This window comes from Anas acuta, chromosome 12, assembly GCF_963932015.1.
Source record: "Anas acuta chromosome 12, bAnaAcu1.1, whole genome shotgun sequence".
Lineage (NCBI taxonomy): Eukaryota > Metazoa > Chordata > Aves > Anseriformes > Anatidae > Anas > Anas acuta.
The window spans coordinates 3,229,227-3,257,204 of record NC_088990.1 but is presented as its reverse complement, the minus strand read 5'-3'; the positions used below and the strand labels follow the sequence as shown (position 1 = coordinate 3,257,204).

Sequence of the window (27,978 nt, the reverse complement as noted above, 5' to 3'; positions counted from 1 at the left end):
CCGTGCCGGGTTAGGGGGGGGGATCCCCGCCTCCTCGGGGCCGCGCTCGCAGCTCCGGAAACCGGCGCTGCTGCTGCTGCTGCTGCTGCTGCTGCTCGCCAAGAAGTTGGTGCAGAGGACACAGCCCGGCTTGGCCCGGCTAAGCCCGGCCCGGCTAAGCCCGGCTCGGCTCGGCTCGGCTCGGCATGCCCGGCCACCCGGAGCCGCGCTGCGCAGCGGGACGCAGCCGGCCGCGGAGCCCCTGAGGAGCACCCCCAGGTCCCTGCTAGCCATGGAGCAAGTGAGTAAGGGCCCTGCCGAGCCGTGCCGAGCCGTGCCGAGCTGTTCCCAGCCGTTCCCAGCCGTTCCCAGCCGGGACAGGGCTGGGCTGGATGGGACGGGTTGGGTTGGGTTGGGTTGGGTTGGGTTTGGAGCCCCTCGGTGCCTCCGCCTGCTGCCAAGCGTATGGGGCAGCCCCCGGCCCCGCTGGTCTTTAAATTTTTTTTTGCTTAATTATTCTGATGATTATTACTTTCTGTAATTCTTCCTGGCTTTTTTTTTTTGCAGCCGGCGCCCCCGCTTCCAACTTTCCTCCCCTGTCGCGCTCGGGGCGGACAAGCGGCGGCAGAGCCGGGCGTGCCGGAGCCCGCAGCCTTCGCAGGGTCTGTCCTCTCCTCCTCCTCTTCTTCCTCCTGCTTTTTCTCCTCCTTCTCCTCCTCCTGCTCCTCCCGTGTCCCTGCCGGCCGTGCGCCCCCCCAGACACGCGTGGGGTTTCACGCCCGGGCGGTCCCAGCCCCACGACCCCCCCCATAATTGCTGCCGGTGCACAAAGGCTTCGGCGTGCGTGGAGCTGGGAGCCGCTGCCTGCCTCCCGTCCCCTTATTTCAGCTCCCAAAAATGCGGCGAGAAGGAAATCTCCTCCCCAAACGGGCAGCGGGGAGGCTGCAGAGCGACCCGACTTGGTCGGGACCGAAAGTTGTCATTATCCGCCGGCATCCGTGAAATTAATCCACGGCACAAAAACGGTGTCCAGCTGGCACCCGGCCCGAGGGGCAGGAGCGAGGAGGGTTTGGGGGGGCCGCTCGGTGAAGGAATCCTCCGGGGAGCCCTTTGGGGACGGGGCCCCAGCTGCAGCTTGCCGAGGCTCACGTGGATCCCAGCGGGTTGTGCCCTTGGAGATGGTTCATCCCCGCAGGCCGGGGAGAAGTGGAAGTGCCACCAGCCTTGTTGGAAGGGAAGGTGGAAGGGCAGAAAAAGATTTGAGGTCTGGGAAGGCGTCTGGAGACGGATTCGTCTTGTGTAGATGGCATGGGGTGAGCTGGCTGCTCTTGCTTTGAACGGAGCGACTGGGACATTGAACCACTTCTGGGCAGCGTGTGTGACCTGTAAAAACACCGCCACGACGGGGCTGCCGGGCTTTTGTTGTTGTTCGAAGCCATGAAAAGTGTGTGGTTTTGTGGGCCCTTAAAGTGCTGGGGGAGGGAGGGAGAAAGAATCGCCGAATTGTTAAATAAAAAGCCATCCTGTGCCCCTGCAGGATGCTGGGCTCTGCTCAGCTGTAAAACTGGAGTGTAAGCCAGGCTGTAAGAGTCAAACTCGTGCTGCACTTCTGGTGCCCATGCTAGAAATTGCAAAAACAACTTGTATGGAGTGGCTTTGGGACCCGTGCCTTTGGCCTCGGCCAGTGACAGGACAACTCAGTTCTTCCCTCGTTTACGCTGGCTCACTTGGCTGATGTCAGTGGGTTTATTCTCGTGGATTTACACCAGCGTCGGGCATGAATCCAGCCCCAGAACATCCTGGAAAGGATATCTTAGCATTTCTTGCCTCCAGCAGAAGGAATCCCCGCAGAAAGCTGAATTGACAACAGCAAATCGTCTCTTTGTGCCGCGCTCCAATTTTAGTCATGGAATCACAGGCAGCGGGTGCGGGGTGGACACAAAGTCCTGCTCTGATGGTGCCCTTCCCTGGCAAACCTCCCCTGGTCCTCGGAGCCTTAAGGACGCGGGACCAGAGGGCCACACAGGCAGATCAGGCTCAGGAGACTGCTGCACGATCCCATCCCATCTCATCCTTCCTCTTCTAGCAGGCTGTGAAGGGCTCTGGCAGGCAGGAGGCTCCGGGTCTGGGTGGCAGAGGCAGGCTGTGTCTCCTCCTCCTGCAGAAATCCTTGGCCTCTTGAGGGGGACAGGTTGGGGTCTGGCACCCTGGGGCAGGTGGGGACTCAGAGATCCTCCCTGCGGATGCTCCAGGCTGTAGCCTTGCAGCTCGGCCTGTCCCAGGAGTGCTGGCATGAAAATAAACTCCAGCAAAACTGGCTACCGGGGCAGGTTGCTTTTTCAGAAGTAGCTGTGCCGTGCTGAGACCTGACGGTGAGCACTTTTATCGTAAAACCACAGAAAACGGTAGTTTTCAGTCTGTAGAGAGCAGAGGCCACAGGCAGACTCATTTGGCACGTGTTTTCTTTCAGATAGCCCTTCTGCCATCTGCAGAGGGAGGGGGGAAGAATGGTAAAAATGAATCTGCCCAGCAAAAGGAACCTAAAAAAAAAAAATCAAGAAGTAAAAACATTTGGGGGTAATGGCGAGCCGGGTGGCTCTTGGTCTGGAGTCGCTACTCGTACGGGTACAGCCGTGCAAAGCTGCTAGGGGTGAGGGTGAAGTCCAGGCCAGTTGTCTAAAAATGACTTCAAAGGGTGCTCAATCAGGAGACCAACAGGTCTATATTTGTGCAGCGATTGACGTTTACTGAAATAGCAGATCACAACTGAATACAACTTCCTGGCAACCTAAAAAGTCAACTTAAAGAAACCCGCAGTACCCCTCGTTTCCCGGAAAACTTTTTTATGCTCTATCATCCTGTATTGGGGCGCCGCTCGGTACAACTGAAACAACTTCAGAGTGTGCCAAGAACGTTGTACCCCTTTCTGTGGGGTTTACTTTTACAGGAGGCCCTTTGGTTTGGTTTCTTGTGCCTGGTCTGCACCTACCTGGAAACGGGAAGCCTCTCCCCGACCTCGCTGGAGGCTGGAAGAAGTGCCCGTGCGCAGGGAATTTAATCTGTTTTTCCTCTCGTTGTGGGTGCAAGAGCTGTCTTTAGAGGAACAGCTCACCCAAATGCAATCCAAGGGTGTGTTCGCTGGGAGTCTGGTGCATGAAAACAGATTTGTTAGCAAGGGTTTCCTCCGAGTTTTTGGAACTCGTCTGTACTCACTCGCTCTATCCCTGCTCCCTTCTGGCCATGGGAGTGTCCGGCTCTGACTCCTTCCGATGCACATGGGATTTCCTTGTGTTAAGAAACACGATGGCTACAGCCACGCTGGTTTGGTTTGTTTGGTTTGTTTTCTTTTTCCTCGGAGAAAAGGTTTCATTCAGCAGCTAGCCAGGACCGTTTGGGGATGCTCAGTCTCCTGCCTCTGTCACACATCCTTACTCAGAGGAAACGCATCGCGTTTTTGCAGTGGGATTATTGTCATCACAGGCAACAGCGGTGCCGTGTCCCAGGAGGGAAGCCAAGTTTTGGGCTAACAGCGTGGCTCCTGGACGGGTGCTGGAGGATTTGGGGTTGGCCTCCTTGTAAGGGTCACGAGTTTGGCGAGGTGTTTTTGTAAGCGGCTGTGGCTCAGCTGGAGGCAGCGAGCAGCGCTCCTCTGCTTGCTCCTGGGGAAGAGCCTCATGGCAGCAGCCCCACCAGAGCCCGTGTGCCAGGCCAGAAGCATCTCAGTGCGGGTGTGATGCAGTCCTGGCCCTCCAGGGCAAAGCTGTGTTGGTCACGGGAGCCTTGCAGTGTCATTGCAGCCGGTGGCAAGCGGAGAGCAAAGCAGTTTGCGTGTTGGGACAGGTCACAGTGACTCCATGCAAGCAGGGCAGCTCTGAGAGCAAAGCGAGACCTAGAGGAGCTTGCAGAAGTGACTGTGGGCAAAACAGGAGTGTTGCTACTAAAGGGGCACTTGGAGCACCAGCCAGAGGGGAGAATCTTCCCCGAAAGGGGAGCAAAGAGCCACAGGGAGCAAAGGAGCAGGGGACTCACCGCCACCCCAGCAGCATCCTCAGGAGTGGCCAAGGTCCGTGCTGTCCACTCACTGACTCTGTCCCAAATGTTTGGCTGTCAGGGGGGAGCTGGCTGAGCTTTCCTCTTCTTTGCAGAAGTTTTCTCTGGAAGTTTTCTCCCAGGCTTTGTTCCGTGCGATGTGGTGGGGAGGGAGCGCACGTGGTGGGTGCTGGGCTCTGCTCCGGGCAGGCTTTCTGAAGGCTGTCATCAGATGGATGGGAAGTGCTTTTAATGTGATTCCTTCTCCCTTCTGCTTTTCTTGGTGCCCTTGCAGGATACAAAGGAGGAGGTCTCAGAGAAACCAAAGTCAGCTCCGAACGCAGAGAAATTCGGCTGGATTAAGAAAAGCAGTGGGGGACTCCTGGGCCTGTGGAAGGATCGTTACGTCCAGCTACGGAAAACGCAGCTTGTGGTCTTTGAGGATGAGGTATGGTCACAGCTAACTGCCTTGAATAAAGGCCCTCAGTGACACACATTCCTGCATTTTTCACTCTTCCCTCCAGCCCATTCCTTTCAAAAGGACTTCTCCAGATATCTTTGGGAAGGTTAAATGCTGTGAAGAAGAGACAGCTGCTGCGTTTTAGGGTATATTATATATCATAAATATTTCAGCCAGTAAATATTTTGACAGTGCTATTGTCAAAAAAAAAAAAATATGGGGGCAGGACATCCTGTGACAAGGCAAACAGAGTACAACTTTGGGCGGAAGCAGGATATGTGCTCGTAGTTTTTGGCATTTAAAGGCTAAAACTGCATTGTAGGAGACCGGCTGCCCACCTGCTGCTAGAGGGGCTGACAGGCGGCCCCGCAGCTGTTTGGCACCCCTCAAGGAGCTGGAGCTGCTCCTAGCCAGATTTTTCAGGGTTTCATTTAGGCACTGCTGGGCGCAGGGCAAGATCCTGAGCGCTTGCCTTCCTCCTTAAAAGGGGACACAGTTTGGGTTTGGCTCATCTCTTCCTGTTAGCTGAGCAAGCCAGCGCTGAGGGAAGGACCCCTGGGAGCCTTATCCTGAACTTCCCTAGATAAATTGCGTGCCGTAAGTTCACGGCCTCATTTAGAGCTGTTTCTAATCAAATGAGCGAGAAGAGCCAAGCCAAATCTGCCCTGCATCTTCATGTGGGAGGAGTGGAAAGTTCAGGGCCAGTCCTGCTGGGCTGCAGCGGGACTGCTCGCACAGGTGGAGAATTCCTGAGCCTGCCCCTCCTGAGAGCTGAATTTGCCACAGCAGTCACATAAACGGCAGCCCAGAGAGATTTGAGACAGGGGCGGCTAAATCCAAGCCCTGCTGGTGCGTGGTGGCTTGAAGCAGCCTCGGGGCTGAGGTTTTTGCATGCATGTGTCAGGAGGAGTGTCAGGAATTGTCAGTGCACAGCCCCACGAGGACTCTGCGCCTGCGCGGCGTCTGACACAAGGGGTCCGGGTCAGTCGTGGGCATCAGGAGGATAGAAAATAAAAGCAACGTCAAGTTTCTGTGCTTCATGTCAAGGGAACAAGAATGGGGAAATGTTTCAGCAGTTGCACTGCTGTGGTGGTTTCAGGAACAGCGGGACTGACAAATGAGTTTGGTTCTCTTTTTGAAAGGAAAAAAAAAAACTTAGCATTGCCTAATATAGAAGATTTGTTATGAGCAGTTTAGGTTAAATGGCATTACCTCCTCCTGTACGCTGAACCCTCCTGCTCTTTCCAAATCCCGAGGCTTTCTGGAGGCGTTCGTTCTTCGTTTTGAAATGTCATGATGAGTGCAAGAATACCAAAATGAGAAGTCAGCGTCAGGTGATGAGCAGCTTGGAAGACAGGCAAAGCGGTGGGGATTTCGAGACCTGCAGCTCTTACACAGCCTGGTCCTGCAAACTATCATCCCTCTGCAGATTGCATCCAAGTCCCCCAGACACCTGTTGACTCCAGCTGAAGCTACAGGAACAAATGGATTTGAGTCCATAAACATGACATAGGTTTTTTTTAGAGGGCACGACTTAAAAACCCAGATATATGGAGGTTCTTATTACCACAGGGGAAAAGGAAGCTTTTAAAGTAAGATTAATTTTCACAGACATTCAGAAGAAGGAAAAATCCCGATCATTTAAAGGGTTATTTTATTATCTCAACGAGGAAAATGGCATTTGTAACAACCAGACATAATGTTTTCTGGTAGCCTGCGGACTGTGGTAACATCCTGTAATAAATTGCATCTGTGAGCTACGGTAGCTACAAGGCCCCATTATTGTAAATAAGGGATCATGTTAATATCTATAGGCTATTAAACAGGCTTACAGTGAAGTCAAATATCTTAGGAGAGGAAATTGCTACAAAATTGTCTGATAGCTCAATAGGAGAGCATGTGTTTGTGCAGACTTACTGCAGGGAAACTGAAGGAAATGGCAATTTTCTGGACTCAGGAGGGGTCCCGTTAGCACAGAATCGTGGCAGTTCGTGTTTATTACTGTATTTATCTTCCAGTAACGTGAGTCAGGGCAGCGTTGCTGTCTCTGTCTCACAATTGGGGAACTAAGTTTCTGAGATGAGAAGTGACTTGCCCAATGTCAAAGGAGTGCCTGTGGTGCAGCGTGCTCCGGTGGCTTTTATTTCCGGATCTCGATCTGCGTTTTTTTCGCTCTTAGGAAGAAACTTTTAAAAATGGGATCGTTCAGTGCTTGCTGGACGGGAGGTTTAACAGCCCTAGAAAAAGAAAAGAGAGCGTTGGGCAGCAGAAATACACAGTTATGCATCCTAAGTTAGACTGAAGTGGGTTAAATGGGAGGGAGATCAGCTCCTGTGTGCGAGGCCAGGTTTGGAGCCTGCGTATTGGAACTGCTCTAAGCCCATCAGATTTCCAGGAAATGAGCTAGTGACTTGGACACACCGTCCCGTTATCAGCCCCTGGTGTGCTGGAGCCCTTCGTGCAGAGGTGCTCGTACTGCCTTCAGCAGTTGTTTCACACACAGGCACACTTGGTTATGCAATTGCACGAGCTGGCAGCTGCCCTCGTCTCTGCAGTTTGGGTGTGCAGAGTAACAGCGGAGCAGAAGGCCAACAAAAGATCCTGGCAATAACATTTTAAGTACAGCCTGAGCATAACACAAACACCGTATTTTAGCATCATCAATGGAAATCTCCTGGAATGTACTTCTGACCCCTCTGGGAAGCCTGTTCCCCATATTGCATCTGCTCATCAGCCTTTTTGGTCTGTTTTAACACGGAGCAACCTCCCGAAGGCAAACTGCAGTCGGCTATTGTGTTCCTGGCAGCAGATGGCGGGTGCAAGTCGCCGCACCTCGCCGCGCTGCGGGTTTCAGCGGGCTGATGCAATATCAAATGTGATGTATTTCTTCTGAGCTGCTCCAGCTCCAGCTCCAGCACCCTACAGCTGCACCCTCACGTCAGCTAAGACCCAGTTAAGAGGGACACACGTCCAGCGTACACGTTGCATAGCCAGATGTCAGGAGAGGTGCCCCAATGCAAATCCGTGCAGCTCTGCGGTGTTTGGATACTGGGGACATTACTGAGAAGTCTCAGGGACAGGCATGTTGGGCACAAACCCACACAGATCCAGCAGGCAGGTTATTTTATAATGGTGTTTCTTGTCTCGCTGTCTCTGCATGTTCTTGCTGGAATAAAAATTAAGCCCACAGAGCTACAGAGGGCACACGAAGAACGGGCGATCCTATGCAGGGAGGCTAAACAAATCAATGCCGTCACTCCATGGATTAGAGAGAGTGAGTCTTTTGGATTAGAAGTTGGATTTTTTTTTTGGTTAAAAGTTTCAATAATTTTTTTAAAGAGTAGCATATGTCAGGGCAAAAGTCATCTTGGCAAAGCATCTTCTAGAGACCAGAGGATCCACCCGGCATTTGGCTTCCTGTGTGACCTCAGTTAAAACCTGCATTTCTCCAAGGGTGAAGCGACAGCAATGTGTACCCAAATGTGATTTACTAACACGCTTTGAGATCCTCAGCTGGAGAAGAGGATTATTGTTTCAAGGGGTTTAGAGATGTACAGAGAATGGAGGGTCACAGACCATGAACGTGGCTCAGCGATGAGGTCCTGGAAATGTTACTTTCAGATAAATGAAAATTTCCGTGCACCTTTTCCCCTTTTTATCACCTCTTCATTCAGGAAACTGTAGGTTTGCCAAATGTGATTCTTTGGTTAAGCACATGCATTAATATATATAGGCATTCAGTAATTTTTCTTCCTAAGGGCCAAGCAAGTGAAACACAGACACATACATGTTGAAGTAGCAGCGCCTGCTCTACGAATAGCTGATGGAATTGGTTTTCTGCATTAAATCGTGAGTGTAGGGTTTTCTGTACCAGGATTTTAACATGTCTTATTGATTGTCCCTTACAGCGAGTGCAAAAGCAATTTAAAAAACACGCACTGAGATCTGTAGAGGGAAGGAGGCCTGAAGGGAATTCCCTGTTCCCCGGTCACATCTCTGTGGCTGTGTGAGAGGTGGCAGATCAGCAGCAGATGCGGTGCCGTGGGGCAGCCTGCTGAGCTAAATGCAGGCAGCTAAATTCAGCCTTTGTGTCCCAGCACGATGGAACAGAGTTGCTTTAACTTCCTTGGGATGCCAGAGGTGAAATGCAGCGGGAACTTGGCTAAAAAGTGTTTGAGACCAGTCTGTAGGGGCAGGGCTGCTAAAAGCAACCTTGTCCCTGCCCGATGCTGAGCATCCTCTGGGTCGCAGGGGGTCGGAGGGACCTGGAGACCTGTGGCAGGGGCAGGCCCTTGGTCTTTATCTGAGCTGTGCAGAGCAGACATAAAGGATCTCTTTGTGACCAGGTAGGCACACAGAGGGGCTGGCCACTCGCCAAGGGTAAAACGGAGACAAAAGGCCCCATTCTGGCACCGCCTGAGCTCACAAACTTTTTCCCTTGCCTCATGCATGGAGTTTTCATATTTCTCTGGCTGCTTTCTCCCCTGCCTTCCCAGAGGAGGATAACTTGAGGGGTTCCAGGGTCTGTGATGAAGGAGCTACACCTTGCAAAGTCACGGCAGTGCTCCTGTGAGGCAGGGCCCTGCGTGTCCCCACGCTCCATGCCTTTATTCCCCGGCCAGGCCATAATCCCAAAGCCTCCCCGGGGAGGAGGGGGGCAGCTGAAAGTCAAGACTATGACACAGCAAAGCCACAGCTCCTCAACCTGCTGAGTCCTTGTCCCCTAGCTCTGTCACAGCCCGTGACTGTCCTTAAAACGTTGAGGACGGCTGGTGTGGGGTGTGAGGGCAGTTTCCTGCCCAAGAGGCAGGAAGGATGGCGTGGACGAGGAGGGTGACGCAGAGCCAGCGGGCTCTGCTGGGGGCAGAGCCGCCCTCCAAAGATGGGCAGGTTTGCCAGGAGGCTTTGTGCTTCTCTCTTGTCAGTGCCCGGCCAAGCCACGTCCATCCCGAGCCCAGCAAACCTTCGCGGAGGAGCTGGCGACCGCGGCAGTCGTGTGGCAGCGCTGGGATGTGGGTGGTCATCCACCAAAGGGCAGGATGAGATCACCCCGTCCCCTAACGCGTGTATCCCTGACCTCAGCCTCCTCTATCATTTGTTGGCTGCCGAGGGGTTATTATTTCCATCCCCGTCCTTTCGCTGTGACATTGCAAAACAAGGCAGCAGGAGCCTCGCGCCTTCAAAGGGCTCAGCAGCGTCAGCAGGATTTTATCTGCGAGGTTTTAGGTTTGGGCAGGATCCGTCTCCTCCTCCTAATGTACCTTTCGCCAGTTCTCTGGTCACATTCACCTACTCAGTGCTAAGCGAAATAAACAGTCATGTCATTAAAATAATAAACCGAAATTAGATCCAGACATCCCTCGGTGGCTCAGAACTTGCTGTGAGTACTCACGCTCACTCTGCTGGGCCCCCATCTCCAGACAGGAGGGTTAAAAAAACCTAACGCAGCCCCAGCTCTGCGCAGTGACTTAAATGTCAAGTGGTAAGCGAAGGAAATTCCCCACAGCCCACTTCCCTCTGAACTCTCCATTCCCTGCCTCCAGCCACGCAGTAACTTCCTGGCTACGACAACGTTTCCTCACCCCACACCCCCTCGCTGCTACAGGAATTGCTAAATACAAACCCGCCGGGGTGCGAGCCGCTGCCCTGGGAGCGGCCTCAGAGCTGGGGATGGTCCCGGCTGGAGGTTTTAATTTCGGGTGGTAATAGGGAGGTTCACGAGGCGTGCTGACGGCAGCGCTTTAGCGGCAAGAACAGCTCCGCGATGCTCACTGCTTGTTTGTGTGATACGTAGCAAAGGGAGTTTTGGGGCTGTTGGTGGCTGAGACACGGAGAATATCCTATGATCTGCCTGGTGTTATGCTGCCGTTCCTATTAGGGCTGGTGCTCTGCGGCTGAGCTGAGCCACGCACCACCAGTGGAATTTGAGTTATGTTCGGGGGTGAAAGGAGCCAAGTTCGTGGCCTGCAGTCGTCGGTGGAGATACAGCAGAGGGGAATATTCCCCAGCGAGATGCTGGCCCCGACAGCTGTGCTGGCTGTACAGGACTCTATTTCCAGTCCTCAGCGTTTTGACAGCTCAGGGCATGGCTGTGAGAGGAGTGTGTCCCTGTTGTGTGTGGCTGCCACTGACCTTGTCCTGCGATGCCTGTGCCACCTTCTGCCCTGTGGAGGAGCAGAATAACATCGCCTTCATCCATTGCAGGGGGGAGGTGATTTAGCCAGCCAGAGCGGGAGTTTGGGGGTGCTCTTTTGGGGGTGTTATTTGCTCAGCCGCTGCGGACCACTAGCCACAAATCAGTCTGTAGCTTAGAGACCTGGGTGTTTTCTTGGTGGGATACCAGCCTGATTTATGGGGGCTTGCTGTCTGCACACAGATTTATTTTGAAGGCAGAAGAGCTTTTAGACAGATGCAATGGGAAGACACGCAGAGGTTGATGGTATATGACTGATGTCAGTGCTTCCTATTCATGATAATTTTTGTTTCCCCCTCTGCAGGATGAACAGAAATGCATCGAAACAGTGGAACTGGAGAGTTACGACAAGTGCCAGGAAGTGCGTGCACTACTCAAAAAGAAAAACCGTTTCATTTTAATCCGCTCCCCGGGTAAGAAGGTAGGATTGCCTTTCTCATCACCCTCAATTCTGCTAATTCCAAAACGAGTCCCCAGGCACCTGTGCCCAGAGCAGACAAAAGGCTCTGAGATAGCTCTTTGGCAGCTGGGAGAAATGACCTGTGGCTGAGAATGCAATATGCAAAGAGGAACACTATTGTCCTGTAGACTTTCTTACCGTGTTGGTGAATCAGCCTTCCTGCTACTCAGTTTACAAGAACATTTTCCTCTTGATATTTTTTGGCCTTATCACTTTCTTTCTTCCAATACTCCCTGAGCAGTGGAGAATGTCCCACGTGCTCTGGGCTCTGTTGTTCCCCACGTGCTCTGGGCGAGGAAGTGTCCCTGTCCCAGCTGGATGTGCTGCAGCTTTGCTGAAGTTCCAGTGAAATCAGTGATCCTGCCCCATGTCCTGAAACAGTTCCTGAACCTGGAGATATGCTCATGTGAGCAACTCCCGTGCAACGTTGCTTGCAGCCAAACAGCTCCTGGAAAAAAAGATTTATTCTGCAAATTTAATGAAACAACAACCTCAGGTTCCTGTGCAGCATGTGGTTATATGCAGGACCAAATAACCAGGCTGGTGCCAAAGAGAAGTCACACATCCACCAAGCTCTGACTGGCTGCAGGGATGAGCTTGCCTTCCTGTGCATGTCCATCATCACCACACATACTTTGGAGGTTTTTCTGCATTCCTCCTTGCCATGCGTCAGCATCTTTTTGGGCTGGGATGTTGCTGGTGTTGCTCTTAGATAACTCACTCTTAGATTCTAATTCCAATGCGATTTTGTTGGCTTAAAATTATCTCATAAAACCTCCAGATCCGAGAGGCTGTGAGGGGACACACAGCATCCTGATTTCCATAAGAATATGAAGGGCCAAAAATATCAACTGACATGCATTCCCTCATCTCCATTCTGTTTGAATAAATGGAGATTGTTTAGTCGTCGTTGTCACTGCTGCTTATTCCTTCCCTCCTGTCACTGAGCGTTTACTCATCTAACAGTGCCTCGGGGCACCAGCTGAGTTCAGAGCATCGTGGTGCTAAACCTGGTTCCAAACAAGTCAGGAACTGTCCTCCTGTCCCAAAATGCTCACGTGGAGCGGGGTGGGAGTGGAGAGGGAAGGTGAATGATGCGTGTTTTTCAAGTAGGCGCTGCCTGTATCGGGGAGAAAAGGGATATTAAGCAAAATGCACCAAGGTTATGGCAGCTTGGAAATATGAACCTGTGCCAGTGAGCTCCTGCTCAGCACGGGGTTACAGAGCAGTGAGTGTCTCCAGGTCGGCTGGGGGTTTAGTGTTTGTTTTGTAGCTTCATTAATCACAAATAATGTCAATTTTAGATCAAAAGTGCCTAGCCCTGGCAGGCTTGGTGTGTTTTCTGGAGGGTGCCCGAACCACCACAACTGCCCCTGCTGAATCCCCCTGGCTACTCTGTGTGTGCACACCTACTCCCAGGGAGGCTCGGAACAGCTTGTGTGTGCTCACAGATGGGCAGCACAGTAGGAATTATTTTCATTATTTGCAAGGATATTACTTAGGCAAACTGTGTAGTAGCTGCATGTGTTTCTGCTCTGCTGAATGAACCAACAAAGGGCGTGAGACCTGTTCTTAAACCTTTCATTTCTTGCTAGGAGAAAGCTATGCCCAAATTCTGCATCAAAAGGGAAAATTCACCCTTTTGGTATGCTGGCAAGTTTACAGCTCCCCTGGTTTTCATGCCAGTGATTAAATGGAGACCTAGATAGAGGCCACTTTTTATAAGGCTCTTTTGGTGAAAAGGAGGGCTTTTATAAGTGAAAAGTTCCCTGTTTGCTACTCCCTCCCACCCTGCTTTTGGCTGGGAATCTGGTGCGGGTGTTGACACACAACATACTTCTGCAGATGTTAGAACAAGCTTCCTTTAGGAGGCCAATGTACACAAGTGGCCTTCTTCTGTTTTGAAACTGCAGCTGTGGCAATAGATGTCTGCCGAACGTTTTCCTTTTGGGAGACTTGCTGCCAGCTGCAGTGTGCACTGCAATTTGCAGTCCCCCTACGGAGTGGCTTGCCAAGCCCTTCCAGATCTTGCTCAGTTTCTTTGCCCCCTGTCCTGAGCACAATGCCAGAGAATGCAGATAGTGAGTGAGTAACTGGGAAAATTCATTTATATTTCAGTGCACAGACAGAAGGTTCCCTGTTGAAAGCAAGGACCCTCGGTTAGCTGTAGGGGAATCCAGGTTTACATCTCTGGTGTGACGTTTCTGAAGAGCAGAGGACACTTGCAAAGAGCAAAGAGTAAAACAGAAACCGTTCAACCCCTCTCCAGTGTCTGAAGGGCCTGTGCCCAGTATAGCTCTGCTTTTATTAAATTGGGCAGTTAAAAATACTCTGCAGTAAGAGTTGCACCCGAATAAATAAGTTGCCTTGCTAAACATTGATCTTTGATGGCAGCACCCGAGATTCTGCTTGCCCTAGTCACAAGGATGACATTTTTCTCAAGCCATGACAGTATGAGCATGTCACACGCCTGCACTGGTCAGCTCCATGCGTGGAAGTGAAACAAAGCGCTGCCCCGAGCTTCGATTATTCAGCAAAGGAAGCTGGAAGTGAGCAAAAGACCCATTCTGCTTAGCAATCTCCAATGCTTTGTGCCACCCGCAGCAGTTGGATGAAAATTGTTGGATACGGAGAGCTGAGCAGAGAACTTGTAAGAAAGGGCAGCAACCTTGGCTTGGAGGCTTTAAAATGTACTCACGATGCAAAGAGCAGTGTAAACTGCCTGGAGACTACAGAGATTGGCACGAGGCTGGTGTTCAGCAGGTCTGAGAGCCTTCAGCTACGGGGAGGAATGGCAAGAAAGAGACTGGTAGGAAGGGAGAGTGCGCCAGCAAGTGCTGCAGCTTACCACGTCCTTCCCCAGCGCTGCCAGGTACCAGCTCAGCACCTGCGCTCAGGGCTGGAAACTTTCTCTGCTTATTTTTCCCTTCGTCAACTTTGGAGGGGCCTGGATCTGGAAGCTGTAAGAGATTGCAGTGAAGCACGTTTGCCCTGTGCTCTGGGGTCCAAGTTTGGCAGAGTTTGGCAGAGGCACTGCGTTATTCCCAGTGCTGAGGCAGCTCTTGGTTCAGCTGCAAAAAAAACCACGAGGATCTCTTGACAGTCCCTTTGCTTTTGTTTTTCCTTCTGTGATCCAACCTGACAAGGACCCAAATTCATGCAGGACAAGGCAGGAGATGACCTCACATCTGGCAGACGGGCTCTGGCGTGTTCTTGATAGCTGCTGACCCAGCTGTGCTCTGGCATCTGCTGGAGGTGACCACCCGGTGCCAAAAGGCAGCAGAAGGGATCACGTTCCTACACCTCAGCCAGCAGGTCACAGGCAGCTCGCAGTCCAGTTTATCCCTGACCCGCTGGCAGTTGAAGCTTTGCACTGAAATGGCCGAGAAATTGGGGGTTTCTGTCACCCACCTCTGCAACTGGCTGGCAACAACGAGTGGAAAAACTGAACTGTTATTGGCAAATGTCTTAAACTGCAGCTTTTCACTTAGTGAAAGCACAATGGGATGGCGCTGGGAGCACTTCTGCTCCCTAAAAGGCAGGGTGAGCGTAGCCACTTGGGTCTCCCTGCCTGCAGGCTGACTGATGTCTCCGAGGAGAGGTGGAGCAGTCAGGGAATGTGCTCGCTGTCATTACAGGCAGTGGCCGGAGTGGGAGCCTCTTTTGTTGCGTGACATCCAGGCAGTGATTCAGCAGGAGCTGGCTGGCCGTGCCGTGCTCTGCGCTGACTTACAGTAAATTACGTGCCCTGTGTTCGTGGCTCACAATGGTGGCTATCACAGTAGGGTCAGCCACGACAGCTTTTCCTGGCACACCAGGCTGTTGTTCATGACTCAGGCTCAGCTGGCTTCAGCAGGCAGGAGAGCCGATGTGCTGCCCTGCCGCCTGCCCTCTGCCTTTAGGTTTGGTGTCACCGAGTCCCCACCTGAAAGTGCTGCTGGAGATCAGACGCTGCCTAAAGCTGTGCAGGGGTGTATCCTCTGATACCTGTCAACACTCAGATTAGTAAAAATACAAAGTCAATTCATTTGTTCCTTCTCTGTGGAGGAGCTGGGGATCTCCCACCAGTGCTACAGCGGCAGGCAGAACTGAGAACAACTCCTCCAGCTTGTTCCTGTGTCTTCTGGGCTTTGACACGAGCTTCCACCCCCCCGTGGGTTAGCCTCCTCCCCTGTGCCTGCGGTGGAGGACACGAGCCACAGAGGGATGCAGACACGCAAGGGACTGCGAGGGAACAATAAGGCTCTGTCTGGCAGCATCACGAGTGCCAGCCTCGGAGCCCCAGCAACCTGCCTTTTCCTTGGTATGGGTGGATATTGGGCTAAAAAGGAGAAAAACGTTCTTGAAGAAGGCTCGTTCTGCTGCCTTGGGAGCATCTTCCCGTGCATCCCCCTCCCCATGCTGTTGCTGGGTCTGCGTTAGGTGGCTGCAGCAAGTGGTCAGCACTAAAAGGTGCAGGCTGGAGGGAGACTTCAGCTTCTTGTTACTGACGAGCAGCCCCCAGAGCCCTCGCTCTGCCCTGCTGCTCAGCCACTAGCTGACACCAGCACTTAGTCACAGTCCCAGCTCTGGGAGGCCAGCAGTTTTTGTCCAGGGCCGAGAATGAGGCACAGAAAGTGGCATTAGAATAGGAAGCTTGAAGTGAGGCAGGAATCCTTCCCTTGAACAACATGTACGAAGCTTTCTAAACCCCAGTGTGGGCTGCCAGGTCTTTGCCAGGCAGTGTGACAGCTCAGCTGCTCACAAGTGGAGCTTTCTCATAAGCTTTTGTAATCACAAAGCTTTGGGGCAAAATCGTTTCCAAACAAAAAAGTTTTTAAGCACACACAAAACCAGGCCTGCTCGGGCTAAAACAAAACCTGGCTGTCACTGTGTTTTGGAGCCTTGCCTTCCCTTAGGTTCCCCGGTTAGCATGATCCTCCTGTGCCCTAGACAAAGAGCTCTTTTTGCAGAGTGCTGTGGTGCAGGCCCTAACCTCTCCTCTGGGCTCTTAGGAAGACGTGTGGCCCCAATCACCTTACGTGCAAACTAATCAAACAAATACACTTCCCCAAAATTGCTGCTTAACTCCCTGCTGGCTGTGCTGTTTGTGAGGGTGCTGCACCTTGTCGTTGTGACGTGCAGGTGCAAAACTGTGGCACTGAAGTGAGCAATAAATGCAGAAAGGAAGGGCAGTAGGTTTCTAGCAGAATAGCAGGGCTGGATGTAAGGAGATAACGCCTTAGCTCTGCAGAATTTCCGATGCTGCTGCTTTGGTCAGGAGAGCATCCCAGTAGGGATGTCCAGAGCATAGGTATGTAAGATTTAAGTTGCTGAGACCCAAAACAGTTGCCACTTTGTTGTACCATAAACAAAACAGGAAGCTGCTAAAAGCATTCAGCTGTCAGTCACCCTTAGCTTTGTCTCCCTCATTTTATACAGTCCGGAGGTTTTGACCCTCTTGTGATTCCAGAATGTGGGGCCTGATTTACAAAAAGGCTGAGGCATTGCTCTTGAAGGCAATGCAAAGATGTTGGATAGCTGTAGCCTGTTAAATACCTGAAAAAAAAAAAACAAAAAAAAACACAAATGAGACCCTTCCAGTATGTGTTTTGGATAAGCCTGTCCATAGCTGCTCACCTCATCTGTGAAAAGCAGCTAATTGCTCTGAAAAGTTATTTGTGAAGCCCACAGATATTGTGGTGGTAAGCAGCAAAGAAGAGATCATCAACGGAATCAGTAATTGTGTCTTCAGGGCAGGGCTTGAGCAGAGTGCACTCAGTAAGACGTATTGATCAGTAAGAGCACCTCCCCTGTCATTAGGGCTGGTGATAGGAGGAACTTGTGCAGCACGGCTGAGTTCAGGCTGCCGAGGTGACTTCGTGATTGTCTAATTTTTGAGTGCTTGATTTTGCCACTCGCATGATGTTCTTTAGCACGAGAGTCTACCCGTGTGCCTGCACAGAGCAGGTGAAGGCACACAGTGGAGCTATTTGGATCTAAGCTGGTCTGCCACTTGTAAAGATGGTGTTTCTCTCACCTGAAGGGTACTTTTGGGGCAAAGCTACGCAGTACCGTTCAAACCCCAGAAATTTTCTGTCTGTGGTGTCTGCTGCTTTATTTTTTCATTTGCAAACGGAAAAAGATACGGTGAATTCGTTCACTTATGCCGCCCTCGTGCTGCATCCTATCCACACGCAGCTGAAGCCAGGGCCCTGGATTCCTGTATCGCTTCTGTTCTGCAGAGCCACAGGAACAGGGAAGCGGGCAGAGCCCGCAGCATGCAGGTTTCCTACTGCTCTCTTCTTGCAGCCTGTGGGGAAGTTGAGGATAAAGTACTTTATTGCCTTTGAACCACCACAAAACAAGTTGGACTTTCAATCTGATTCACTACGCACGGTTTGACCATTCCCTGTACAAATTTACGCTGCCATAAGACCTCCTCCACGCGTTTTGCAGAAGTAAAAAACTCTCACTTTCTTATTTCTGTATTTATTAGCGGCGAAAATAAAACTAGAGCAACAAACAGTTCAGCATAACAAAATTCTGTTCGTGGGAGCTGTGATGCGAAATGCTTGCCAAAGCGCAAAGGAATCTGTAGTTTAAACACAGGTTGGAACTGGATGTTAAATAAAAACTGAAGGGATATACAGAGAGCAGAAAGCTGCCTCTCTGTTCCTGACGAGAAACGCTTAGGCAAAATTCTCTCTCCACTTTTGCAGGTTCATGATATCAAATTTCAAGCTCCGACTTTGGAAGAAAAGGAATCGTGGATAAAAGCTCTTAATGAAGGGATCAATAGAGGCAAAAACAAAGTATTTGATGAGGTAAGAGAAACAGTTTTCAACCCCAGTATTTCTGTGTCAGTTCTCATTCACTGCTGTTTGAGCTAGGAAGAGAACTTGCCCGAGACCCCACGCTGCATGCCAGGCATGGTCAAAGGAAAGAGAAAGCCCATTCACAGCTGGTATGCAGGGCAGACCAAGCTGCATCCCCATGGGCTAGGAGCTTTTAGTCCCTCCACTTCTCAGTCCAAAAAGCTAGAACATGCAGAGAAGTGTTGGAGCCCTTCTGCCTCTTGCTGCTTTCCCCTCTCTTCTGGCAGGGTTAGATGTAGGGGCAGCAGGGTGAGTAGATGTGTGCCAGAGGCATGCTCTGTGCTGCTGACAGCTAATGTCTCATTGAGAGGCCCATGGGACACCAGAGCTCACCAAAGTTAGTGGAAGATAGTCTGGGGGCTTCAGGGGGTTTTGGATCAGCCCCTCAGCAAATGCTCTGATGTTTCCCTGTCCTGGAGAAAGCCGCTGGGGCACAGAAGCAGCTCCACCAAGCCAGTAAGGACTCATCTCCCCTCAGTGTCGTGATTCTCAGCACCAAGCAGCCTGGAAGTGGAGGTGTTTGGTTAGGACATAGCCCAGTCTTCAAGACTGGAAAAATCTGCAGTGACTCAGTCCAGCAGCTATTCTGCCTCCAGTCTGGAGTCCAGTGGAAAGTTACTCCGTGGCTCCTCAGCCCGGCTGCTCTCCTGCCTGCCTCTCAGCTGGCCCCAGCACCTGCACGCCCCAGTCCTCCTCTCCTCCTGATGTGCAGAGGCAAGGATGAAAATCGCACATCCCGGAGCCTGACTAACCTTGCTCAGCTCCCCTTTCGTGTGTGATCAGCCCCAGAGCAAACTGAAAGAGCACTACCAATTCTGCAGTTGTTTCTGTAACCGAAAGGAAGTGCACAAAACCACCGCCACGGGAATCACACAAGAGCTGGGCAGGGTAGCTAGGAGACTAAGAAATCAGCAAGATGTGTCGAGCAGAGGAAACCAAAGCAGTGAGTAAAAGTCAAGGGCTGAGCCCTGTCGGTGTGGTGCTAGAGAATTTAAACCCTGAGAGCTTGGTCTTTGCTTTTACAAGGCAAAAGCTGGAGGAGAGGCTGGGATGTGCTCCTTTTTTTGCCTGGGTAAATGACATCCAGCGTCAGGTTTTTGCTGGCAGCTGGGAGCAGCAGGGAGGACGTTACAAAGTGGAGCAGCAGAGAGCTGAGCAGCCAGGCCTGCTCTCACGTTACAGCGGGTGGGAGATGAGATGTCCTGTAACACGGCGCTGCTCAGCCCTTGCTGGAGACCTGACGCCATCCCTGAGCTGCCCGGAGGGGCACGGCAGTGGGCAGCAAAGCCCAGCACGGCGTGGTGGGGTCTGGGGTCTTCATCTGGAGGTTCTGCTCCTTAGGAGGACCTGGATGCTCAGAGACAGACAGCTTTTAATTCTCCTTCATTCCAATTAGCATCAGACCTCGGATTTAAAGTGTTGCTGCACAGGCTAGGCACAAGCTGATGTGTCAGGCTTGGAGCAGCTCCACTGAAAGCTGTAAAAGTGCCCTGCTGTATCAACCAGGGATTGGGACCCAATTTTTCCTTTTAAACCCTTCTTTCACCCTCACCAGCTTTTCTTACAGGACAGCCTTGCGGTCTGAAGGGCAGCAAACCGTGCTGACCTTTCACCGTCCTCCACACTGGCTCTGACCCTCAGCTGTGGCCAGCAGAAAATGGGAGAGCTGCCAAGAGAGGAGAGCTGCACGACAGCCCTTCCTGGCTGCCCACGCCTCAACCCAGCACTGCCACCCCTGCCACCACGCTGAGGACAACCTCAGAGTGCCTGGGCTGGCTTTAGAGGCTCTGCTGCCCATGGGATGCCTGTCCCCAGCCCCAGGAGGGTGGCAGACAGTGAGAAATACCTGCAGTGGGGTTGGGTCCTCCCAAGCTGGGCTGCCCAGAGAGGTTGTGGAGTCTCCATCCTTGGAGATCTCCCTGGAGGTCTCCAGGAGCCATCTGGACGTGGTCCTGGGCAACCTGCTCTCGGTGGCCCTGCTGATGGCCTCCAGAGCTACCCTCCAACCTCCACCACCCTGGAACCTCGCTGCCCGTGTGTGGGAGGCAGTGGATTTCGACTCTGATGCCGGGAAATGAATTTGTTAATTCAGCTACAGTTGCAATTAATCCAGGTCACTGCTCACACCTTCTATTCAGCTTCCTGCAGTCATTAGAGCCGTACAAGGGAAGGTCTATTCCGAAGAACTGCTGATACAGTTCACCGTCGGGTCACGGTTATTAATGGGCTTTCACCTCCGAGATGGCAACAGCAATTTCGGTGCCGTGCTCTGCCACACGCAGGAGCTGTTCCAAGCCCAGGCTGGGGTGGGGACAACAAAGCCCACTGGTGCCCTTCTCTGTCCTGTCCTTTTGGCAGAGGGAGGGTTGGTGATTCTGGACCTGAAGGTTGGGTGCTTTGCTCTGGAGTGCCTTTTGGATAAATGCCGTTCTGCAGGGGATCGGTGCCTTAAATGTCCATCATGTACGTGCAGGGCTGTGCAGGCAAACTGTACCTAAGGTCTGAGGCTAAAGTTGTAATGGTGAAATATTCAAAAATCTTCCTGGATCCCAATGCTGCGTCCCTTCCTGTGTGCCAACACAACCTTTATAGACAGCTCATAAGAAACTAATACCTCTTTTCTTTCCTCTCTCCCTCCTGTTCCCCCTCTTACAGGTGAAAGTAGACGAGAGCCTTTCCTTGGACCATGTTACTCGGGACAGAGTGAAGATGACCCAAGGTCGCCGGCCACCCACGAGAAGCCACCTGAAGGAGGTAGGTGCCCTGCTTGGGGACTGGGCCATCTCCCAGCTGGGCTCAGCACGAGCTGCACAGCCGCTGCTCCTTCCAGCCACCAGAAAACCCCCAGGGAAAACCCAGGTGCCCGGAGAAAGCTCACAAGGGAAGCAGCTTCCCCTGGGAAAGACGGTACCAGCACCTCTTTAGCAACTCTCCAGGTTCCCATAGATCTGTAGCTGCTGCAACGTGTTATGATATATTTAGCTTTCCATACCTCACGAGCCACTGCGCTGTCTGCTGAGAGCCATTACGGTTTCACTTTAATCAGAAGAGACCGAAGCTCCTATATTTATTTTCTAAGAAGTGATGATTTTTGTAGCCACAATGGTCTGACGGCCCAAGAACTGCGTGGTCTGTGGAGAGAAGCAGTATTTTTTATTAAACTAACTGGAAAAAGCAGGCAAGCTCTCGGGTTTACAAACCCTTCCTTCGGTCTGAACCAGAATACATTATTCTCCCAGGCAGCTTTATAGACTGGCCTGTCTACTCGTAACTGATTTTCTGGGTCTGTCACTTAAAAAAAAAAGGAAAGAAAGAACACCACAGAATAAACCTGCTGTTCATTTCTATGGGAGAAGTTCTTATTAATGCGGGATTCCTGTGATTTACGAATAAGCTTGCACAGACAGATATGTTAGGAGGCCATTAATCTAAAGCAACGAAGGTTTTTAAATCAAACCTTCTTACTTCACACTTCCCAGGCTCTGAGTTATGTGTCTGCACAGCTCTCAGATGACCCTACTGCAGGAAATGAGATGCCCCAAGAGTTTTAACTTTGCATAGAAATGGAGGGAGAGTGTCTCTTCTAGAGAAATGCACGGGGATGGATCCCAGGTTCCCATCTATCCCTCCAGAAAACAGCAGAACAAAACCCGACAGAAGCTGGAGAAGCAACGCTGTGCAGATTCTCTGATGCCTAGAATGGGTTCAGTAAGGCAGGAAGCCAGCTCACTGTTTTCATGAGACGCTTCAGATATCTGCAAGAGCTCTCACTATCGGCCAAATCTGGGGGAAACTGGCTTGCAAATTCAAAAGCAGGAATGAGGGGAAAGGGGGAGGACAGAGCCTGCAGAAAGATGGGTGTCACAGGTGGCTGCAGCGCTGTGAAGGAAATGGGAGGATTTTTTTTTCAGTGCCAAAGCAGGCCAGGTGAGGAGGTGTCAGGGCCAAGCAGCCAGGATGCAGCTTGTCTCTGTGTGTCTTAGGGGCTGGAAAGGCAGAAGAGGCTTCACCTAAACTCTCCGCGCTGCAGGAGGCTGCCCGGAGCTGCAGCTGGGGCCCTCACACAGGAACTGCCATCACATTTCTGCCCCCCGGGTGCCGAGCTCACACCCTGTAGCGTGTTTACCGCGTCCACCCTTTTTAGGATATCCCTCCCCTGCTCGAGAGGTTTGCACGCAGCCTGTGGTTTGAAGGTCTGATGGGCTGAGGCTTGGCCCCAGCGAGGCAGCGGTGAAATCAGGCTGAAGGGAGCGAGCAGAAGGCCACGGTCTTGCAAGAGCATCCCTGCTCAAGTGGCCTCAACACATGCTGACCATCCAAAGATCGGTTTGTTTTACATGTTCAAGTGGAAATAGGGCAGTCCTGGAAGCAGCTTTGGGGAAAACATCTGTAAATGAAAGGGGTAGGGAGATACAGCTAACCAGGATGAAGAGTTCAGGTTGTGCAGAGCTGAGAGCACAGCACCAAGAGGAGAACAAAGAAGCTAAGGTTATGGTGGAGCACGTTTTGAGATGGTCTGCTCAAAGGAAGTAGTAAAAAAAATAATTCTGTGCTTTAGTCCTCATTCTTGACTGCTTGTGGCTATTGGCTTTGTTATTCTTGTGCAAGTCGCTGTGTTATCAGGTGGAAAATAACTCAGCAGCGAAAACGCTCACGGCAGTCACAGAACATGCTGGTCTGGAGGAAAAACAGGGCTGTGCAGAGGGACGGGGCTGCTACATTTGATGCTTTCGAGATTTGCCACAGCGTACGTGAGCTGACCCTGCTTCCTGCTTTGTCGGGTGAAGTGTTCGGGACTCATGATTATCCCAGCTCATTAAATTCTGGCACAGCAGATCTCACTGGCTTTCACTTAGCAGATGACTGCAATGCTGTTAGAGGGGGGCTCGGAGTGATGCTGCACAGAAGAAGCTCCGTAGATTGCTCTTGAGCTGTAGAAGCAGCTGCTCTTGAGAGCACCATTTCTGTAATCAGTCAGATTCTCCTGGCAGTTTTGACAGATGTAAGTATAAATAGGGGGTGGATGTGTGAAGCAGTAATCCCCTGCCTTCGCCTTTCAGCTTCAGTTTTATGCCGCGAGTGTTTATACCGCTGTATCCATAGCAATTCCTTGAAGCTAAAGGATTGATGGAATAGAAATTGAAAAAGTTCCCTCTTGTGTTTCAGGCTGCCAAGTCTACGTCAGATGGTATTCTGAGACTAGATCTGGATATGGTAGACAATGGACCACCCACCTTTGACTCCACTATCAGCGAAAGTGACAATTCACCACCTCAGAAAGAAACTCCAAAGCCACCCATGCCGCCTACAAAACCCACGGGCACAAAAGAAAGCCAAGATGCAGAGAACAGCGTTTCTGACCAGGAACACAAAACGCCTCTGCCTCCAGATCAGAAGCTTAAGGAAGGCTTAGCATCAAAGGACGATGTAAATGCCAAGGAAAAGGACTCTGTAAGCAGAGAGGAGAATGTGGAAGAATCCAAGGCACCAGGTGAGGAGAACAGAGAGAAACTTGCTGAGCTCAGCAGCAAGGGCACATCAAAACCTCCAGTTCCTCTTCCCAAGAACGTGCCAGACAAACTAAAAGTGGCTTGGGACCAACCGGTGTCTGAACTTGAAAACACAGAAGACTTGAAATCATCAGGAGACGGTAGCAAAGACAGCCCTGCTGAGACTGCTGCTGCAGATGTTACAAAGCCTCCTGCTCCTCCTCCTAAGATCCTGTCAGAAAAGATGCTGGCCACTATGAACTCCAGCCACGGCGACCTGGAAGCTGGGGGCTTGGAAGATCTGGGGTCTGGCAGCTCCGAGCCCCCGGTGAACGGCGTCGAAGGCAGCGAAGTAGCAGAGTCCACATCCCCAACAGCTGAACCTAAAGAAGAAAACGGGACAAGCTTGGCTGAGAAGGAACAGCAAAGTTCAGCAGAACAGACACCAAGTTCCTTAGCTGCAGAAACAGGCCAGGAGAGTGTAAAAGAAACTATCGAGAGGAAAACCTCCATAGAAAACACTTCGGGCCTCAGACTTCGCAGTTCGTCTCTGGGAGACTTGCTGTCAGATTCCAAAAATACCCAGACAGCACTTCCAGGGCAAAGTATCCCCAAGGATTCCCATCACTGCTTAGCTAAAATGGAGGAGAAAGTTGCGAGCGAAAGGGAAAAGGCAGAAAAACTTCTGCAGAAGGTTTTACGTGGGGGGCTGGAGCAGGTCCAGGAGGGGAACGGACCCCCAGTGATGGCAGAGACATTACTCAACGAGGCAGTAGAACAACTTCGGCAAGCTACGCAAGTCTTGCAAGAAATTAAAGGTCTTGGAGAACTGAAAAAAGAAGCAACACAGAAACAGAAAGAAAAGCAAAAGGATCTAGTGACTCTCTATAGGAGAAGTGCTCCCTGACACACTCTTCCAAGAAGCTTGGTTTTCGAAATCAAGGTTAAACGTTTGCCATTTATGATTTGTACCGTTGCTAGGCCAGTGTTCAAGAGGTGGTGTTTTGCTGTGCATGCACCATGTTTATGGGACAGAACTGAGCTCTCAGTTATAGCCTCTTCCTCTCTTTCTTCATGCTGTATGTACCAGTCCGGTTCTAATCCTCTCAGCACAGCAGAAGGTTACAGGACAGCTTCAGAAATGTGAATGGTTTTTAGGGACTTGGTCCAAAGTACTTTCAAATCAATGGATCAGGCCTTAAAAATTTCTGGTAGTCAAACCGAGTCAGAATTTTGAAAGAATCAGAAAGGTTTCTCTAGCAAAAGCCCCCGTCTGTATTTACAAGCAGATACCAGATTACACTGGCACCTATCCGGTTTTCCCACTTCAATCATTTAAAGATAAATCCAGTCAGAGAATATTTTACTTTGTTTATACACTTGCTGGCAAGGTTTCCTGGAGCACCTGGCCCAGTGACATCTAGGAATGTAAGGATAAATGGCTTAAACTTCTCCGAGGATGCTCGTAAAACCACATCCACAGTTAGCGACCGCACGCAGAGGCAAGCAAAACTGGCCAGCTCCTGCCTACGAGGAGTGTCCTCAGACCTAGGCACTCTTCTGAGTCTGGCCAGGCAATGCTCTAGGTGGGCTAAGCCCTGTGTAAATGAATGCAGGTTTCAATGCATCATTGCCAGGCACGTATTAATTGTTCCTGTTTCATTAACAGGGAAACTGAGGCAAGGATTCAGAGCAGGTTACACTTGGCCTTGGAAGCAGCGTGTTGCAGCAGCACAACATGCTCATTTTTAAGGACCATCCCTACCTGGTAACTCTGAATCCCCACTTTGTAATTGGGAACGATTAGCCAGACGTTTTGAAAGTTTGTGTCCAGGAGATGCCCAGGGTCTTCCCAGGAGAGCCTGTCCTTAAGAAGCTCATTTGTTAAGGATGTTCCCTTAGCTGTTGGCTCCCTGTTGTTGGGATGCTAACTGATAGGAGCAGGCATATCAGGCAGCCGGTCTGGGTGAGTTCCCTCGTCCTATTCAGCAGGTTTCTACCTGCTGTGTCCTGGCTAGCCTGAGAGCCATGGTTTGGCACAGGCGTCTGCAACTGGAGTATGGAGGGAAAGGCATTTTGTGCGCACAACTTTGGGGCTGGTCCCTGCGGCTTAAGTATACGAAAATAAAAAAGCATTGCTATGTAAGGGGCTGAGGAAAGCGTTGCAGGAGGCTCTGGCACAATTCCCACAGCTCTCCCACCCACCTGCTGAAAGCAATCACAATTCCCATGGTTTCTAGTGATTAAAGTTGTGATAAAATCCTGTCTTTGCACCGCTGCTGTACAGTGCTGTACCTGAGCTGAGTCCCCTCTCCTGTTCCGTACAGTATTTGCTCTCAGGAGAATCGTATGACATCCTGAAGGGCTTCTCCTTTGCTTAAGCCAGACTCTGGAAGCACAGAAAAGGATGATTTTTCCAGACTGGTTTTAAGGAGTGACACGCTACCTTATCTTTTTTCTCTCACTGTCAGCACTTTTCTTCTGTTACTCTTTGTGTAATTCCCCAGGTTCCACAAGGCTGCAGTGGGCTGCAAACACTTCCCTTTGCAGCAGCCCAGTGAAGCTTCATCTGCACCTCTTCTTAGGCTAGCCCATGTGCTCTTCAGATCTGAGCAATGTTGTCTTTGGGCTTCCAAATATCCTGGTTTTCACCACCCAGAGCCATCAGGACAGGTAGTGAGTGACTAGAGCTGATGCTTCCATATCTTCTGATTTGGATTAAAGCAGCCAGGGTGGTCTCTCCCCCTCTCAGGACAGCTGTAGACAATGCATGGAAAATCACTTCTGATTCTCTCACATGGGAGGTTCTACACAGTCAGACACTCAGGGCTCAGGTGCCACAAAAGCTTTGCGTTGAGACAAAAAGATTCCTACGTCCTAAGCCCACTGCCAGGCACACAGCCTGGAGGAAACTCTGGATCTGTGTGATTTGCTGCTGTAGATTGAATGTGAACCGTGGGTCTTACTTGCCTTCCAGATATTTTTAGGACAAGGGCTAATCATATAGACGATACTCTGTGCCTATCTGCTATCTAAATGTATTTTTCTGCATGTGCACTTTTGTTTACCGAACACTGTGTGGTATGAATGTGAGCTGTCAGAACCTGGTGCGCACTGGAAGTCGAGGGACATCAGCTTCAGAGAGCAGGCAGGCGTTTGCAGGATGCAGGTCTGTAACAAGAGAGAAACCAGATGGGGAAAAGGAGATCACACTAACAGGAAGACACATGAACCGGGGCAAACTCCGGGTGCAGGTTCACATCCCCAGGTGGAAGCCAGTCCTGACCTCCAGGATGGGCAAATCGAAGCCTGGAACTGAAAACTCATGAGAATGGAGGTAATTGATGGGAAGGTCAGTCCCCTAATGCACATACAAATGCTTCTGCTCTCACGGGTGTTTCTTGTGGCAGTGTGTTCTGTGGGTACCGTCTGGCAAAGTGCTGATGAAGATACCGAGACATCCCTATCTGTTACAGCCAGACCTCCAGGATGTGCTTATATTTACTGTATATTTTTATATAATACTGGATATTCTAATGAATAAATGTCTGACATTTTACTGAATACCCATCAGTAGGAATCTTAACAGAAAAAAAAAAACACCAGACAACCCTATCTGTTAGGAAATGAGCACATTAAATCATTTTACAAGCTACAGCTAATGACGGTTTTTGCTGTACTAACAGAACTTACTAGATTTGTATTATTTCTTGTAAATAGGTATAACTTAAGTGGAATCTCCGTAGCACCTGGTAACTCTACTGCTGAAAACATTCCGTTGGAGACTTTTTAACTCTTTTTTTCTAATAGGGTTAGCAGTTTCATCCTAAAATGTCTAGCCCAGCCCTAAGCCTGATTCACCCGGACTTCCCAGAAAACAACGGATCATGTTGCTTCTGCAGTTTTCCCACTTTGTTCTTCTCATTCTGGTCATAAGCTGGGCTCTGCCTAAGGCAGGAGGGTGGGCTACCTTGTAGCTGCCCTCTGGAGTGCTTCTAGATGCTCCTCTGCAAATGGCAGTGCTGGTCACAGTCCGAGATGGGATCCTGGCCTCTTAAGCCTTTGCTCTGACCTCCTGCAGCACCTCCCATCTTCAGCGTACGTCCTGCCACCACGCACTTTTTTGTTTCTCCCCTTAAACACCTGATTTCTGGCTGCACTAAGGCTGCCTTCTTGTGCCTGGCAACCCTGTGGGCATGGAGCGCTGGGGCGTGAGGCTGTGCTTCAGGCCGTGCCACCAGGTTACATTTGTGACAGGAAGGAAGTGAGCTTGCAAGCAAGCGAATGTGGATGACTCTGAGAAGCAGCTGCCGCAGCCAGAGGAAAGGCAGCACTTTGGCTCCTGCTTGTAACGAGCTTTGAGACTTGGCAATAAACCCCCTTTTAAATATCAGCTGTTTAAGAGCCATTTGTCCTAAAACAGGGGCAAAGAGGAGCCAGGAGGACTGGCAGCCGGGGGCTTTGCTGCGGAGGAGGGTGCGTTGCACGGCTGTGGTCAGGCTGGGGCGAGC

At 51.1% G+C, this 27,978-nt stretch overlaps 1 protein-coding gene across 2 annotated transcripts; it reads left to right on the top strand.

Moving 5' to 3' along the window:
• The first annotated feature begins 11 nt into the window (after positions 1-11).
• Positions 12-27,860, top strand: PLEKHO2 (pleckstrin homology domain containing O2). Of its 2 annotated transcripts, none has more exons than XM_068696046.1 (6): positions 12-280; positions 4,304-4,456; positions 10,966-11,082; positions 17,823-17,927; positions 20,634-20,732; positions 23,145-27,860. In XM_068696046.1, exons 1-6 carry the CDS (start codon positions 272-274, stop codon positions 24,372-24,374), a joined length of 1,713 nt encoding a protein of 570 aa, XP_068552147.1. In that variant the 5' UTR covers positions 12-271; the 3' UTR covers positions 24,375-27,860. The 2 variants fall into 2 exon arrangements, with proteins under 2 accessions (XP_068552147.1, XP_068552146.1); XM_068696045.1 differs by lacking the exon at positions 12-280 and adding an exon at positions 486-641.
• Positions 27,861-27,978: the final 118 nt, after the last annotated feature.

Coding starts and splice junctions, on each gene's coding strand:
- PLEKHO2 (XM_068696045.1), top strand. CDS start 501: ATGATTATTACTTTCTGTAATTCTTCCTGGCTTTTTTTTTTTGCAGCC. Junction 4,457..10,965: donor TTGTGGTCTTTGAGGATGAG/GTATGGTCACAG, acceptor CCCCCTCTGCAG/GATGAACAGAAATGCATCGA. Junction 17,928..20,633: donor AAAACAAAGTATTTGATGAG/GTAAGAGAAACA, acceptor CCCCTCTTACAG/GTGAAAGTAGACGAGAGCCT.